We start from the raw sequence: 16,864 nt of genomic DNA, 5'->3' as shown, positions 1-16,864 counted from the left end.
CTCACTGTGTCTGTGGTTAATTACTTTTAAGTATGGCTATTTAAATATCAAGTAGGGATTTCATTTACTAATCGCACCTTCAAGTATATTTCGAAGTTCAAAAACACTGAAGAGAAAGGGTGAAACGGATAACACAGATCAACGTACTAACGCTGTACTCTTCCGTTTATCCTGTAGAGGTCGGTAGCGTTGCGTTTCTGCATTGATTCTGCAGTAAAATTACAAGTAGAAGAAGAAACAGGAGGCGGAGCTGAGTGTTTGAAAGTGGCGGGCAGTAACAACTCCTCTTAGGGACCTGACTAAGTACTTGAGCAAAATTTAAAAAGTCGAGGAAGTTAGCGTTAATAATTTGATATATTTAAGGCTTAATGTTTATTTGAGAGCGTCTATCAGGCAGAACCAACGAATGTAGTTTTCGCGATACTTAATTAAACACTGGCTCTGGAGGAAACGTGTGAAGGTAACGTTAATGTCAATGTTTGCTGATAACTCCCGCTAGTTAGCTACGGTTAAGCTGTCGCTGGTTTCAGCTGAGCTAATTAACATTCATCTTGATGCATTTTTGGTAGTGCTTTCTGTTCTGGAAAAGTAGCACCGCTAACTATGAAATGTGAATTGCTCGAGTGGACGTAAAGTATGGCTGCTGTTTGTGTCCTCCAGACAAACAGTTAAAATTTATCGTCAACGATACAACCCCCTCCGTGGAAAATGGTAGATTTCCACCAGGACAGGGAGTCATAACTCATTGCATAGCTCTGTTTTGTTCCGATTCATCTCCAGAAGGGCTGAAAGCTGTGGTGCACAGAGACTGATCACGGAGTCGCAACGTAGGAAGTTAATAATGGAGCAATTCTTTAGATACTGACACCACCCATTGTTTTATTAAGTCATTTTCACAAATAAGCACTTCTGTAAAAAAACAAACAAACAACCGCATAAATGTTTGACACTCAGCCATATAAAGTGTGTAACCGTAAACTATCAGAAGAGATTTCTATTTTATTTCTATGATGTTTTTTTTGGTCTGTCAAATTGTCTAGCAAAAGTAAAGTCTTATATTTGAACATACACGGAGTCCCTATTACACCACCTGCCTTAATATTGAGTACTCAGCACTTTTTTATTTTGTATAAATTATAAAGTTTTTTTTAAACATCTTTGTTCTGCAAATATATAGTAACATGCCTTTTAATCACATCAGTGCCCAGCTTTTTTTGGTAATCCCTTCATTTTGTTGTTTTGCAGTTATTCATTGGAATATTGCATCATGACAAACGAGGATGAGAAGGTCATTCCGGTGCGAGTTGCCTTACGATGTCGCCCACTAGTACCAAAAGAAATCAACGAGGGATGTCAGTCCTGCCTCACTTTCGTCCCTGGGGAGCCACAGGTGCTCAACTGCTTTTCTTTCACAGGCATGCCTCACAATATATCAAAATCAAACTACACTGTGTGTGTGTTTGTTTGTTTGTTTGTCAGGTGTTTTCGTTTTGTACTTACATTGCATGTTGTGTGTAAAAACTGCTGCATGTTTGTTTGGTTTCAGGTGATTGTTGGCACAGAGAAGGCATTCACTTATGATTATGTATTTGAGCCCACTGCTGAACAAGAAGAAGTCTTCAGTACAGCGGTTTCCCCTTTATTGTCTGGGCTTTTCAAAGGTAGCTTTTAACTTGATGCTTTTTAAGTTAATATCTTAAGATTTAATCTTCTTCCTGAGACGTGATTATGTGGGCTCGAAAAATAAAATAGCTGTGTTTATTTTTTGTATTCCTTTAAATCTATTGAATAATTTTGCAGCTAATTATGCTCCATCCATCATGTGATGTTATTGTTACTGTAGGCTACCATGCCACAGTTCTTGCCTATGGACAGACGGGATCTGGAAAGACCTTTTCGATGGGAGGAACCTATACAACGGCTCAAGAAAACGAGCCATCTGTTGGAGTCATTCCTCGAGTTATCAGGTGCATCTTTGCAGAAAAGGAGCAAAGGACAGACTGTGAATTCTGTCTGGCAGTGTCTTACCTGGAGGTTGGTGAATGTTTTTGGTCTGTGGTGTGTATGTACAATAGCTCTTTAAAGTAAAGTAGTTAAGGTTTTCTTTTGATTGTAGATTTATAATGAAGAAATATTAGACTTGCTGTGTTCATCCAAAGACAAACCTGCTATCAGCATTCGGGAAGATCCTAAAGAAGGCATCAAGGTGAGTGACTCGTATGTTAAAAGCAAATTCAAATTTTTTGACAGCCCACCTGAACCACATATGTGCATTTTTCTCCATCTTTAGTTGAACTTTTATTAAAAATGTCCTGCTTTCCAGATTGTCGGCTTAACTGAGAAGCAGGTATTTTCTGCCCCTGAAATGGTGAGCTGTCTGGAGCTTGGAAACTCTGCTCGTACCGTGGGCTCCACAGCCATGAACGCTGCCTCTTCACGTTCCCATGCTATCTTCACCATCACACTGGAACAGCGCAGAGGGACAGATAAGTCAGTTTGGCTGCCTTTTTCCTTGATAAAACATGTTTCATCTTATTGTCCAAACATTTTTTTCTGATATAGACACAGAATACCTGCTCACAGTGCTCAGATATAAGGTGACAGTCATTTGAATTCTGTACATTTTCATATTATGGGTATTTGTTATAGAATTGCTCTAAATGTTACAGTTTTAATTTAACATTTGTCCAGTAAAAACTTTGCCTTGGGTTGTTATTATATTGTCAATTTTTGATTTACTGGAACCGGCTTTGGACACTATGTTTCTGTTATTTTGCCTTTGTACGTCACCACAGCAGGTTGTTTTTTTTTTTGTTTTGTTTTTTAAATGTAATCCTCAACATGAGGCATTTGGTTCTATTTCAAGGGGTATTATGAAAGAACTGTATGAACTGCTTAGGAATTAAAGTTGTTTTTGTACATAATGCCCCACTGTCAAAGTGTCAAAAGAAACTGGACAAGCTGCTTCATGACCGGGTGTTGCTTGTTGCCTCATTAAGAGATTAGGCAGATAAAAGATCTGGAGTTGATTCCAATTGTTGAACTTGCATTTGTTGGTTTTTCACTGAAACTCTGAATAGAGGTCCAATGAGAGGCTGGTACAAGCATGGGAGGCCACCATTAGCCTGATAAAAACATAGTGAATACATCAGACAAAGAGAGAAAATGTATGAAGTTGCTGAATCAACAATCTAGTCCGTTCTTTAAAAAAAACAAAAAAAACCCCAACCTAATCCACTCACCAGCTCAGCAACACCAAAAGGACCACAGAAGGCACCACCACAACCTAAAACTAACAGCAAATATTCTTGTTTTTTAATGTCATTATAAGGTGTTTGTTTGTTGAATTTTGAGGTGAAAAATGAATCCATGTTCGAATAAGACTGTAACATGACAAAATGTGGAACAAGTGAAGCGCTGTGAATACTTTTTAGATACATTGTATCAGCTAAATTGTTGATTTACACAGAGGGTGGGCCCAGAATTTCAGTGTTTCTCTTTTGTAAGCTACTATAATATTTTCCCTTAAACTGGGTTAGTGCGTTTGTGCACGTCCTCATTCTACAACACCCAACAGGCATTTCCAAAATATTGCCTACTGCAGTCTGAATATTTGTACAATCCTTTGTTTCAGGGCTGATTCAGTTGTTTCAAAGTTGCATCTTGTGGATCTGGCTGGATCCGAGAGACAAAAAAAAACCAAAGCAGAAGGAGATCGTTTAAAGGAAGGTAACCAAGATCAGTTAAAAGTTGTAAGCCTTTAATGTGCGATTATCACGGAGACATGTGCTGCTATGTAAGGTGTATTAAGCTACATTTCTGTGTTTAATAACAGTACTTCTGGTCATGCCGTCCATATTTATGTGCAGGTATCAGCATCAATCGTGGCCTTTTGTCTTTGGGAAATGTGATCAGTGCTTTGGGGGATGAAAGCAAGAAAAACACCTTTGTTCCTTACAGAGACTCTAAGCTCACCCGCCTGCTGCAAGGTAAGCTTTGATGTAGATGGCCAGATGTTACATTATGGTCATTAGGTCAGACATGGATACATTCTCACTGTGAGGATTTTCAAAGTCAGTCAGGGTTTTATTTAGGTTTTCAGAAGGCTTAGATGCCTGGAGTCCAGGATTGGTGGTGCTTTTATTTACCTTTAATCTTGAATTTGAAGAAAAATGCAAGAAATAAGACTCATAATTCACAAACATGAATTTAATTTGAGTTAAACTGGATATGTGCTGCCCTTTTCTTTTTCTTTAGGTGTTTCTTTGTTTTGCTCATTATATTCTCTAGCAAAACCAATTTTATTAAAAAAAATTTTAATCTGTCATATATTTTGTCCTGATTCCTTTAAAGTTGTATGTGTGGACTCTGCTGGAGTTGATAATTCCGTTTTAAATCATTCTTATTTAGCTTATACCAGACTTTGGTGTGATTCCTCAATTCTTCCACTGTCTGAAACAAGACTTTTAAGGTCCCTTTCATATGAGGCCTTTAAGCCAGCTATGTTCTGAATGGCTGCATTCTGCAAACAAGGTTTGAACAGCAAGTGGAGGCTGCCATTCTACTTCCAGAAAGACCTGTATGACTGAGATGATCATAAGATGTTGTCACATAGGCCCGCTTCTACTTTCAGCAGACACAAACATTATGCCTTTCTATGGTAGGGCTTGTAGTATGTGGTATTTTCTTTTTTCCTGCTTGTTTCACTTCCATTACCATGAAAAACTGAAACATCTTCAGACTCCTTGAACAGGATTCGCATTAAGCTTAGGTTTTTATTTATTTGAGGGAGAAAAGCTACGGGTGTTCAAAGTGGTAACAATGCATTGTAGAACTTAACTGCACCCCTGTAAACGTATACATGTGTATGTGTGTTTGTCCTCAGATTCTCTGGGAGGCAACAGCCACACTTTGATGATTGCTTGCATCAGTCCTGCAGACTCCAACATGGAGGAAACCATCAACACGCTGCGATATGCTGACAGAGCTCGCAAGATTAAAAATAAACCAGTTGTCAACATCGACCCCAGAGCTGCAGAAATGAACCGCTTGAAACAACAGGTGCAAAAATGGGTGTTGGCCCTCATTATCATCAGCACTCAAATTACTAGTGTTGCAGTTTTTCATTGAGTGGTTTAGTTTGAAAAAGATTAAAGCATGTTCCAAATGTTTTCAATGGTACCCTGGTGTAGGTCCAAGAGCTGCAGGTGATGCTACTTCATGCACGTGGAGGAGTAGCTCCGGTGCTCTCTGGGTAAGACATCTTTCTCAGTAAACCTCAGGGTTCAAAGAGGATGCCAAATAAATGCAGCCAGGATAAACATCACCTATAAAGCAAAAGGCCATAATAGTTGCCCCTGTTGCAGGTCAGAGAGTGCAGAGAACGTGACTAAACTGCTGGAACGAAACCGCGCTCTGCGGGATGAGAACAATAAACTGAGCAGAGAGCTGAGTGAGGCAGCTGGACAGACGGCCCACATGTTTGAGAAGATCATTATGGTGAGCCTGGTCACAGCAGCATCCTGTTATTACTGCTTATGAAAACAAAAGGATTGGATTTGACACGAACAAAAACAGTTGCAAATTATTTACAGTTGATCTTTTGACCTTAGTTTCTTTCTTACATTTCCACTGTTTTGCATCATCATAGTTTTTATATGCTGTTTGTTTTATTTTGTAGACAGAGCAAGCAAATGAGAAAATGCAAAGCAAGCTGGAGCAACTGCGGCACCATGCAGCGTGAGTTTGCTAAAGCAAAAAGCCAGCAAAGCTTTAGAAGAGGTCTCAAAAAGCTTTAACAGTAGCTGTGCTGAAATCTGTTCCTACAAAAAGCAGTTTCATTTTTTAATTTGACTCAGGATTTCAGCTTGTCGACAAATCCACTGAGTCACATTGATGTCCGATGGTTTTTCAGATGTACTGTAGATCTGGAGAAAGTGATGAAAACGCTGGAGGACCAGGAGCTCAAGGAGAATGTTGAAGTGATGAAGAATCTGCAAAACATCATCTTGGAGCTCAAAGTATGGATGTCTTATTACATTGCAATCCAGTCAAAGAAATATAAGTCAAGTAATAATAGAGTAAATTGGTGCTTCTTTTTTAAATAGAGAGCTTTGCCTGATGTTAAATATAGAAAGAAATGGGTTAAATAAATTTGATGACAACTTTCTTTTGCTGCTGTGTTATTAAACTATTTTGCAATTCTTCAATTTTTCCACAATTAAATTTGAATATTCTTCTTGAATGTTATGGTTTACTCCTTGTTTGCTTTGTCAGAATGAGAGTGCGGGCATCGCCGCCTCCATTGATGCAGTGGCTGCAGGAGAGGATTTACCTGAAGTGTCTGGGAATGGCAATAAATGTTCACCAGAGGGATCCCCATCAGTATGTTTTCAGTTTTGTTTTCTTAACGTATCTTCCACGAGTAGCGGAGCATCACATTTCTTTTATCTTGCCCAAACTAACTTGACTGAAGACTGAACCAGATGTAATTTTAGATGTTTTCCAACTCTAATACTCTCCAAATAGGATGCCACTGCCCTAAAGGACTCTCCAGAAGCCTTCACAGCCCATCATGCATTGCGGCAAGCCCAGCTCTCCAAGGAGCTGATTGAGCTTAACAAAGTCTTAAGCCTGAAAGAAGCATTTGTTAAAAAAATGTGCCAAAATGACAGCCAGCTGGAGCCGATGCAATCTGAGCACCAGGTCAGCATTACAGAGTCACTTAACTGTCATCTCACTACAGTAGACAAGTTTAAGAGAGGTGTTATTGACTGCCAAGTCACAGTTTATTATTGGCATTTTTAAACTTTGCAGACGTTTCCACTTGAATAACAAATTCTAATTGGTTTTATTAGTAGAGGCTGTCACATACACAGATCTCAAAGTGTAGTGCAAATACGTGTAAGCCATATTTCAAAATATCATGAAACGGTAGACACATTTTAATCTTTCGGACTCTCTTCCAGAAAAATGTACAAACTCTACAGTCTGCTGTGGATTCACTGCAGAAGGAGAAAGAGGAACTCGTTTTGGCCCTTCAGTCTGCAAAGAAAGACACCAACCAGGCTAAGTAGGAAAGCCCTTTCTTTGTTTTGGTGCTTGTTGTAATATACGTGCAGGTTCTTATACTTGACCTGACTTGACTCCACCATCCTCGCCCAGGCTCAGCGAGCAACGGAGGAAGAGACTGCAGGAGCTTGAGAGCCAGCTGGTAGACATGAAGAAGAAACTTCTCGAGCAGTCCAAACTGTTGAAACTCAAAGAGTCGTCTGTTCAGAAAGTTAGCAAGCTCATGGAGGAAATACAGGTAACGGTTTATTTTCCTTTAATGGTGTGTTGAATATTTTGTGTGGCATGGGTTTTGTTTTGTTTTTTAAACTGATCTTTAAATTGAAGTACGAGACAAAACACAATTGGGAATTGTGATATAAACCACAGCTGAGATGCTTAATCTAACACTGAGTCCTGTAAAAGCAGGGTGTAGGGCTGGGCTATTCGTTAAATCTTATTTCTAATTGTGCTTTTTGGCTTTAGGGGATTATGAAAACAAGATGGTTTTTTTTTTTGTTTTGTTTTGTTTGTTTTTTTTAAATCTCTTTAGATTCGTTTTCATTACAAAGTTCTTGTGATACCAATCCAAATCTCAACTGGCCTGTTATACAATACATGCTCTTATTTTAGGTTTAGAATTGCTTTATGTCATATTTACCTCTTTCTTTTCGTTTTAAAAAATTTGATCTCCTTCTTGTTTTTGTGTTTATAATATGTTGGCTATTTTTAATGGGAGAAATACTTTAGAGCAGCTTTTTTTTTTTTTTTTTTTCCCTTCTTCTTCTTAAATTACTTTTTCCTTCATAAAATCGCAAACTAACAAACAGTTTATTTGGCTTCAGCCATGATGACAAGTCTTGATGAACAAAGGCTCTCTTTCTGTCTAGTGAAAGCTAAAATTGTAACAAGATCACAAGTTGTGAACCTTTGGAAGGATCATTAACTGCTGCCTGCAGCTGATTTGTCTGCAGATCACACACGAGAGCCTGTGATCGTATCTCCATATCAGACAATTATAGTTTTTGTTTATATTAAAAATCTCTGGCAGAGTTTTCAGATATTGTTTTTATAGTCAGAAACTAATTAGGTCAATGTGATGAGAGCCACCATGTAACTGATGAGTCATTTTTGGATCATCAAGCAGCCTCAGTAATAGATGTAATAGTTTATCTATTATCTTTGTTCAGTAACATATTTCTCTTCTGCATTATATGGCACTTTGTGAGCATGCAGTACAGAAACCCTTTGTCACATGGCGTCATCGCGTGTACTCTGAGCTTTGTTTTTCTTTAAAGCGTTTGAGTAACTACAGACACAAGTTTCAAATGTCGCTGTGTTCTCACAGGCTATGAAGACCCAACGTACACAGCTAATGCGGCAGATGAGAGAGGACTCTGAGAAATTCAGGCAGTGGAAGAACAAAAAGGACAGGGAGGTACTGCAGCTGAAGGAGAAGGTGAGTAGAGATAAGACTCTTATGGAGACATAAGAGGGATGACTTCAGTTGTTGCACTCTCTAGCCTTTTCTTGTCAAAAACCTGTTTATTCTGGAGGTTCTTTGACTTCTGTAATCCGTTTATTTTGTATTTTATTTGCAGGATCGTAAACGGCAGTATGAGCTGCTTAAACTGGAGAGAGATTTTCAGAAACAAGCCAACGTCCTGCGTCGTAAAACCGAAGAGGTGTGGCCATTCACTGTTGCACAGTTTGTTTGTTTTTTACCATTTGAAATTTTTGTGTTCATAGGGTTGAAGAATCACTGGAAAAGGTTTGTAGCTGTTTATGAGGTGCTCTTTTTTTTTTTTTTTTTTTTTTTTGCTTAAAGGCTGCAGCTGCAAACAAGAGATTAAAAGATGCTCTACAGAAGAGAAGTGAGGTAGCAGAGAAGCGCAAAGATGCCCAGAACAAAGGCATGGAGGGAGCAGCTGCGAGAGTGAAGGTAGAAAAACATGATTCTTGAGAAATGGTCAAATATTTTGTGTTGGAGATAACTCGGACTTAAAGTTTCACAATATGAACCGTTTTCCTTTTCTGTCATCAGACATGGTTCCTCAACGAGGTGGAGGTGATGGTTAGCACGGAGGAGGCCCGGCGCCATCTCAATGATCTTCTGGAGGACAGGAAGGTTTTGGCTCAGGAGATCAACCACCTCAAACAGCAGCTGGAGGCTGGGGAGAGGCCGGCTCCCAAAATCAGGGTGAGCTGACACATCTGTACAGTTGTTACAGAAAACGAAACATGCAGCAGGGCCCTGTTTCAGTGCCAGGTTTGGCTAACAACACTGAGTTTGATAACCCTGGGATTAGCTGGGTTTAAGATCTAAGCTGGTTACTGTGGAAACGGACTCTTTGACGGGCTTTCTTTTGCAAACTTTGGTGTTTCTCTCTGACTCTGCCCTCTGGCTACACCTGAACCAGCTGTCTGACACTGTTTAATATCCTCATTCACAAAGTGGCTATCAAAGATCAGAGTGGAGCCAATTAAGCTACAGAAGTTTACATTTTTACACACGCTGAAATCTCAAGAACACGTTAGCTTGCCGTTTGTTTGCTAAAGTTTTTTTTTTTTAAGTAACATGAGCAGTTGAATAATAAATGAGTGATAGAAGGACAGACAGTTGTCATTACACTGTATATTTATAATCGCCTCAGGATAAAATCTTTAGTGTCTAACTCTGTTTCTCTAGATAGAAACAGAGCTGTGTAAGTGTTTAAACATGTAACACGCTGATCAATAATCAACCATTTGTGTTGTAATCGCTCACAATGATGGAAAAATGTCTGTCACAGTTGAGATCTTCCAGATGAAGCTGAATGATTCTTAAATATGTTTGTGACCTTTTAAATTCAGACTGCAGCAGGCAGCATTCAATAAATCGGCCTTTAAATGATGTTAAACAATATTTTGAAAGGTACAATGTGTGAAATTCAAAGACTGAACTCATCTGAACAGATGAGAACCACAGATTCAGACCGGATGAGGTCCAGATCCAATTTAGATGTGGTTATTTTCCAGCTCATCGTGTCCATTTTGGATCCATTCACAGTGACTTATTTACATGAGTTAAATGCAAAACCAACTTGCTTAACTCTTAGTTTTAATAGCAACTCTGTAAACATCTCTGCTACAGCAGAGACAGCCATCATCTATCAGTGAACTCTGATTGGCTATAATTATAAACATTCCTCTGGGGACCATTAAAGCAGAGTTTGTCTATAAATCTAATTAAGTGTTTTCTTTTTTTAAATAAAATAGTTAAAGTGACATGGATGCAGAGAAATGTGGTTAAATCATTTACTTGATGTCATCTCTCCATGCAGCGTCGGACACTAATCATATCTGAACTGGAGAGCCAGGGGGCGCTGGAAACCCCTCTGACGAAACAGGTGGAGAACCTGGAGACAGAAATTGGCCTCAGGTGAGTCATGAAAACCAGCCAAACAAGACACCTCAGTCTGTCAAAACCAGACAGTATAATACCTAGCTGCCATGACATTTCCTTTGGTTTGATAAGTTCCACTGGCTTCATTCTGTTTCGAGGCCTCTTAGATGAGCGTCTTTGCTGCTGTCATCTTGGTTACAAAAGTGACGAGGAGGGGTGGGTCTGAAAGCATTGTAGTGGCTAATGACCTGTGATTGAGAAGTCATTAGTAACTGAGGACATAAACCTAGCAGCAAAGTGTTTACAGAGGTGAGGCCAGAAAGCTGATTTCTCATAGACTTCTATAGGACCAAAAGCCTATGTGCCTAATTGCAACTACTGCCATCTGATGGCCTTCACAAAGAATGCAGGTTTTAGGCACTTGCCCATTGGCTGAATTTTTCCAACCTGAAAGTACATCCATATTTTTTACTGTCTGTGGTCCAAACTGTTTGTGTGATTTAATGACTATTTCAAGCAGCCCTTTTTTTTCCTTTATATGTAAAAAAAACCTTTATTGTCTATTTCTAAGATGCTCTCTGTAATAAGTAATAGCGATTTAAAAAAAAACAAACAAAAAAAAAACCCTGAATTTGTTCACTGATTATTTCAGGGTTTTTTTGTTTGTTTGTTTTTCGATTTTCCTTGAAGCCTCTCAAGCTTTTAGCAAAAGATGAGTTTGGAGTCCAGTTTATGCCGAACTTACACCAAACCAAGGGTTCAGAGCTGCAAAGAAACATCTGATGTTGCATTTAAGTACAGTTGTTGCAATTTTAGTAATAACTGTACTTAAATGCAACATGTGTGAGCTGTCACTTTATCATTTTAATGTTGCAATAAATTCGCAAACGTTTAATATACTTCTTTTTCTTGGTTCATGCAAATAGCGAAGGTCAGTCATGTAAATGTTGTCAACGACCAGTAACTTGGTTCTCTCTGGTTTCTCAGCCACAGTCGGTATCTTCATTTTTCTTTTAGGCTGTTTTTCCAGAACAAACCATCACACATGTTGCAGTTGTGGCCAAAGGTTCTGTACTCAAGCTAAAAGGTCCGCTGTATTAGCAAAATTCTGCTAACGAAGCTATGTACAAGCTTGTTTTATTTGGACTAAAATGCTGTTTGCGTTTGTTTTGTGCGTATATGCTACACGTTAAAGGTTTTATAAGATCTGCAGAGTGATTTGCACCTTCACAGGAATGCCCAGATAGCGGACCTGCAGCAGAAAGTTCTCGCTGCAGACAGCGAGGGACGTTTTAAGCAACGCATAGACAACATCACCAGTATAGTTGAGACCAAGTGTGCCCTCAAGGTCCTGATGTCAGAGGTAGATAAAATGAAATGAGAATGCATGCATATATTCCATGACCACAACTGAATTGTTTAATTGTACAATAGTCAAATCACTTAATGGTGTTTGGTTTTAGAAAAGAAAATCTAATATTTTTTTCTTTTTTAAGTTGGTTTCTGCTAAAACAGCCCATGCCAAGCTGGAGAGCGAGGTGACACAGGAAAAGGCAAATGCACAAGATTTAAGGAAGATGCTGGCTGAAGAGAGAAATGTCATGTCCACCATGGACATGGAGCACCAGCAGCAGCTGGTTGAACTCGAGCAGAGGCATCAAGAGAAGGTGCTTCATAGATGGGCTCGCTTTAGACTCAAAAATATTGACCTGTCGCAGCTCCATATATTTACCTTTCTACCTTGTTTCTTCAGGTTCTTTACCTCCTTAACCAGCTTCAGAACAAACCTATCCGTGAAGATTCAGACGAAACAAACCAAACCATCAACGAGAGTTCAAAGGAGAAGGAGCTCCTGCAGCGCCTCAATGTTCAGGTTTGTCTGGACAGATTTTACAGCCGTTTGTGGTTTAATTAGCTTTCTTTGTTTTAATTAATTAATGCAGAGTTGTGCCCAGAGCTTATGTTGTAATATCATTATAGGAGGAAGAGCTTGAAAAGCTACGGGAATTAAGCGAGCAGAACCAGAAGCTGGTGGAGCAGAATGAAGAGTACAGACGGGTAATGGTGTTTTTTGTTGTTGTTGTTGTTCTTTTTTTCCCTCCAATGTCATTATATTTCTGTTGTCATGACTAGCCAGTTGTTCAGCCAGTTAAGTATGGCAGTCTGAGTGTTTTCTTTTATTAATTTTTTAAAGCAATCAATGGCAGCAGATGGCGGCCCCTCCCTGAGCCTGGCTCTGCCAGAGGTTTCTTTCTGTTAAAAAGGGAGTTTTTCTTTCCCACTGTTGCCAAGTGCTTGCTCAAAAGGGAAATTTCTGATTGCTTGGGTTTTCTCTCTACTATGGTTGGGTTTTTCCTTACAATATAAAGCGCATTGAGGTGACTGTTGTTTTGGTGTTTTATAAATAAAATTAAGTTGAATTATTTAAGGCCCCCCTAAAGACGTTCATGCAATCCTGATTATGTCCTTATCTCTACCTATTTTGCATCATACTAGTCTTTGATTGTTATTGACGAGGGAGCTAAGTGCTGCAGTGGAGACAGAGTAGACTACAGTTACTACCTGTATGCTGGAAATGTTGAAAAAAGTGTTTGCCTAGATGAAAAGAAACCCTGTCATAAAGAAAGTATTTGTGTAATTTCACTCACTGCCAGAAGGAAGAAATAAAAGTTCTGCAGTGCAGGTTTGAATAGTGAAAAGCAAAAAAAAAGCATTGCAATTCTCTTCACCTAAGTTATATGACTAACCTAAACCTGCCCGTGTCTGCAGAAACTCTCAATGGTGCACCTGGCAAGTGAGAAGAAAATCCTTGTGCCTAAAACCAACAAAGAAAACAACCCAGATGATTCGTTTGAGTACGTCCCTCCAAAGGTAAGTTTTTCTTGCAGATTTACTTGAAGTAGCTTCAATTTATGATTATTTGAACATAACATGGTGCTTTCTCTGTAGCCTAAATCAAGGCGCTTTACCACAGCTAAAGCGCAGCTGAATGCGACCATCAACATCGAAGAGCTGATGTCACCCAGCGAGGACGAAAACGAGGAGGAAACAGAAGAGTGGCGACCTGAGAAACAGGAGAGAGGACGCAGAGTCTCAAAGAAACCGAAACAAACCGGGGTAAGACGGGAAGAGGAGTCTGGCACTTTTTTTGAATTGAACTCCTTGATCTTATAGAAACAGACTGTCCACAGTGAAAACAAATCATGTGCATCTTTGAAAATGTCACATATTTCAGACCAAAACAGAAATGAAACTGTTTGCATCAGGATAGAAGGCCTATGAACCTGGTTTCTCTTCTTTTAGTGTGCGTGTAAAGGTCGCTGCAGCAACAAGCAGTGCAGGTGCCGCAAAGGGAAGATGACATGTGGGGAGAACTGCCAATGTGATCACGAGAAGTGTCGAAATATGGATAACCAGGTGCCCGCTGAGGCAGGTTTTTCCTCATTCTTGCTCCCTGTTCTTAATTTGGGATAAATAATGGGTTGTTGGTGTAGATGTAAGATTTCCGTGCAGATTTAGAGCTGCACAAGCATAGCAGTCACTCTTAGCTTTTGGGGTAGAAATATATAAGAATCAGATTTCACACCAGTTTCATGTATGAAAAATGTGCTTAAAATGAACTTTTACTAACTGCTTTAGAAGAGAATAACAGCTCATATGCTGCAGGGCTCCAGTTTTACTCATTAATTGCATCACAAAGAGTTTAGAGATCAGCCACCGAAGTCTGGCCTGATGTACTAGAAACAACATGTATTTTTTTTAATGCAGTGAAAGAGTAAAACTGGATCCCCACAGCGTTTGGTTGTCAGTTTAATTTCAGGCCATTTCCTGCACCCTTCTGGGATGGATTTTTATAGTGTGTATTATACAATAAACATGTTGTTTCATAATGAAAATGATTGAAAACCTAAGAAGTGAAAATAAGACTCAGAACTGAAGTGAATGTTAGCCTAAGAGGTGTGTTTCTGTGTAGTCAGGTCTGGCTTTCACTGCCCAGCATATTTCTATCAGTGAGCAATGTTCTGAATTTGGAACTGTTCATCATTTCAGGATGCAAGCTCCACAGAAAGCACTTCCCGAGACTCTCTATCTCTTCAGGATTCCAGTCCAGGCAACAATACGTTCTTCAAGCCGCCGTCTTGCACTCCCACAAAAAAGGTAAGAACAAGAGTTGACTGGCATGCACAGGACTTTGTACCAAGGCTGCGTGTGAGTGAATGTAAACATATTTCTCAGTTACATTAGTTAACATTAGTTTTCTCATTCAATGAGGCAACTCAACTGTAGAAATATAGAATTGCAGCGAGAAAAAACTGCTACAGTCGTATAAATCATCAGTTCTAAGATTTTAAGTATCAAGATAAGGGGGGGAGGATCTGATCCTTGAGAGGGTCTAAATGATTTAAGTACAACGAGAGATGAACACGTGGGATACTGCACCTTATTGTTTTTGGTTTTTTGGGGGGGTTTTTTTGGTTTTTTTAGCAAAGTCAAAATGCCAAAGTTTTTTGTGAAAAGTGCACCTGTACAGTTTCCAGAGGAATTAAGAGTGTAAGTAGCATCCAGGTGCTGATAATCAAATTGAGTTGATTATTGGATTATCAGTAGGTGAGAGCTCCTCTGAAAGCAGACGTTTAGGCAGTTTGCAGCTCTGGTCATTCAGGTGTATGCTAGCACACGCAGGAGAGACGTCATCAATGATCTTGGAGAACAATTGTTGCTGCCCATCAATCTGGAAAGGGTCACAAGGTCAACCTGAAGTCCTGGAAAATATTCAAGGCAGTTGCCAGTCTTCTCAGGAGTGGACGTGCCAGCAAATCCATCCCACAGTAAGACTGTGCAGTGCTCAGAGGAACTACTAAAAAACCCCAGAGCTACTTCATACTCTACCAGCTTCAGCTAAATGAAAAGGAAGAAAAAACAGTGTGGCTTGTTTGTGTCTTCTCTCTAAATAGAGCACAGCATCACAGTTTAGCTTTACAGAGTTTTGTCTGAACAAACCACAGGACTTCTGCAACAATGTCCTGTGGTCAGACAAGACCAAAGTGGAGATGTTTGGTGATGATACACAGCACCACGTTTGGAGAAAACCAAACGCAGCATATCAGCAAAAAAGGAGGGGACCTACGATGTGAGAGGCTAATAAGGTCATTCAGGAAAGAAGGTGGTTCTATAAACTGTTGAATCATGGGATGCATTTTTGCAGTTTTCCACAAACGGCTTCTGGATTTTCTTTGTCTTTGTTAAATGACTGGGTGTTGTTCATCTGAGGTTGTATTTAAGTAAGAAGACTTTTTTTTTTTTTAAACATCCTGACACTTAAAATCGAGAGTAAACTTTGACTGTTTATGTCTTGCATGTTGCATAACCAGCTAACAGTGTTGTGCTCATTTACTATTTTAGGTGCTAAAAGAAATCAGAGATGTGGGACACACCACCGCAGACTTGAAGGTGGCAGAGGAAGAGCAGGAGGACAACGATGATGAAGAGGACAAAACAACAGTCAGCTTCCTCAAGAAGAAGAAACGACTCCTGACGAATTTCCAGAACAGTTTTTTCTCAGGATGCACTCCAATCAGAGAGGAGTCCTAATCTGGACACTAGCTGTCAATGTTTTTTAGATGAATGTTGTCCGTGCGTTTTAGTCTTTGTTTATATGTGACTAACGTGTTACTTGAAAGTAGCTATTGACACTTCAGTTTCAGTAGATGCTGATCAAAGAACTGTGAATAGCACTCAATGATTCACAATGACACGATCAAACTGTACATGACTCATTTATCCCCCAAAATGATAATAAACTCACTTTTCTAACACATTAAACCGGTTGTCACTACAGGTGCATAACATCTTCTTATGGATTAAATTTGAGTCCTTTTTACTGCGTACTATCTGCTGAATAAAGTTTTGAAGCCTATTCTTTTTCTTTTTCTTAAAAGCAAATTGATGTTTTTTCTTTTGTAACTGAAAGATAATTTATTTGAATCCTTCTGGTAGGATTAATGTGGAACTTCTGATTTGTTTTGTTGTTGTGTAGGTTAAATTAGTGTAAATGATAGATTAAATAAATGTTTCACCAGGAAAACAGTATTCAGTTGATGATGCTTTTGGAAAATGTACATCATGTCCCGGCTGAGCAGTGTGAGTACTGAATGTATTAAATTCTTCCAAATCAAATTCTCAGGTGGAGAATAAGCACTTATCAAGATGCCAAGTCATGTATTGCATGAAAACATTGTGATGTCAGGTTTTGTTGTTGCTTTTCTCCAGTCCACACATCCAAGTGCCTCAGCTGAGAGCAATCTTAGGTTTGTTTGTTTAACTGGTTCATCAAAGCAACTCCTGGTCAGATCTCATATGGTCATGGGGGGTTGTACAAAAACATTATGTACTGTGATACACAGGCATGAACAATGAATCCTTTAAGTA

At 39.3% G+C, this 16,864-nt stretch overlaps 1 protein-coding gene across 2 annotated transcripts; it reads left to right on the top strand.

The window, feature by feature from the left end:
- The first annotated feature begins 229 nt into the window (after positions 1–229).
- kif4 (kinesin family member 4) lies at positions 230–16,612 on the top strand. 2 transcript variants are annotated; one of them, XM_005931935.3, is made up of 31 exons: positions 230–460; positions 1,246–1,390; positions 1,547–1,661; positions 1,844–2,034; positions 2,117–2,206; positions 2,324–2,490; positions 3,635–3,729; positions 3,870–3,989; positions 4,886–5,061; positions 5,193–5,254; positions 5,367–5,499; positions 5,681–5,739; positions 5,915–6,020; positions 6,277–6,384; positions 6,529–6,705; positions 6,969–7,072; positions 7,165–7,309; positions 8,399–8,509; positions 8,652–8,735; positions 8,879–8,992; positions 9,095–9,250; positions 10,374–10,471; positions 11,669–11,798; positions 11,932–12,102; positions 12,189–12,308; positions 12,416–12,493; positions 13,205–13,306; positions 13,385–13,552; positions 13,739–13,852; positions 14,486–14,593; positions 15,839–16,612. In XM_005931935.3, exons 2-31 carry the CDS (start codon positions 1,268–1,270, stop codon positions 16,025–16,027), a joined length of 3,714 nt encoding a protein of 1,237 aa, XP_005931997.1. In that variant the 5' UTR covers positions 230–460; positions 1,246–1,267; the 3' UTR covers positions 16,028–16,612. The 2 variants fall into 2 exon arrangements, with proteins under 2 accessions (XP_005931997.1, XP_005931996.1); XM_005931934.3 differs by having other exon boundaries at positions 13,739–13,864.
- The last annotated feature ends 252 nt before the right edge of the window (positions 16,613–16,864 follow it).

The sequence above is a fragment of the Haplochromis burtoni genome, unplaced genomic scaffold (genome assembly GCF_018398535.1).
Source record: "Haplochromis burtoni strain Fernald_Lab_line unplaced genomic scaffold, NCSU_Asbu1 Contig_152, whole genome shotgun sequence".
NCBI classification, from domain to species: Eukaryota; Metazoa; Chordata; class Actinopteri; order Cichliformes; family Cichlidae; genus Haplochromis; species Haplochromis burtoni.
The sequence above is the reverse complement of the archived record's forward strand: the minus strand, read 5'-3'. Positions and strand labels throughout refer to the sequence as shown.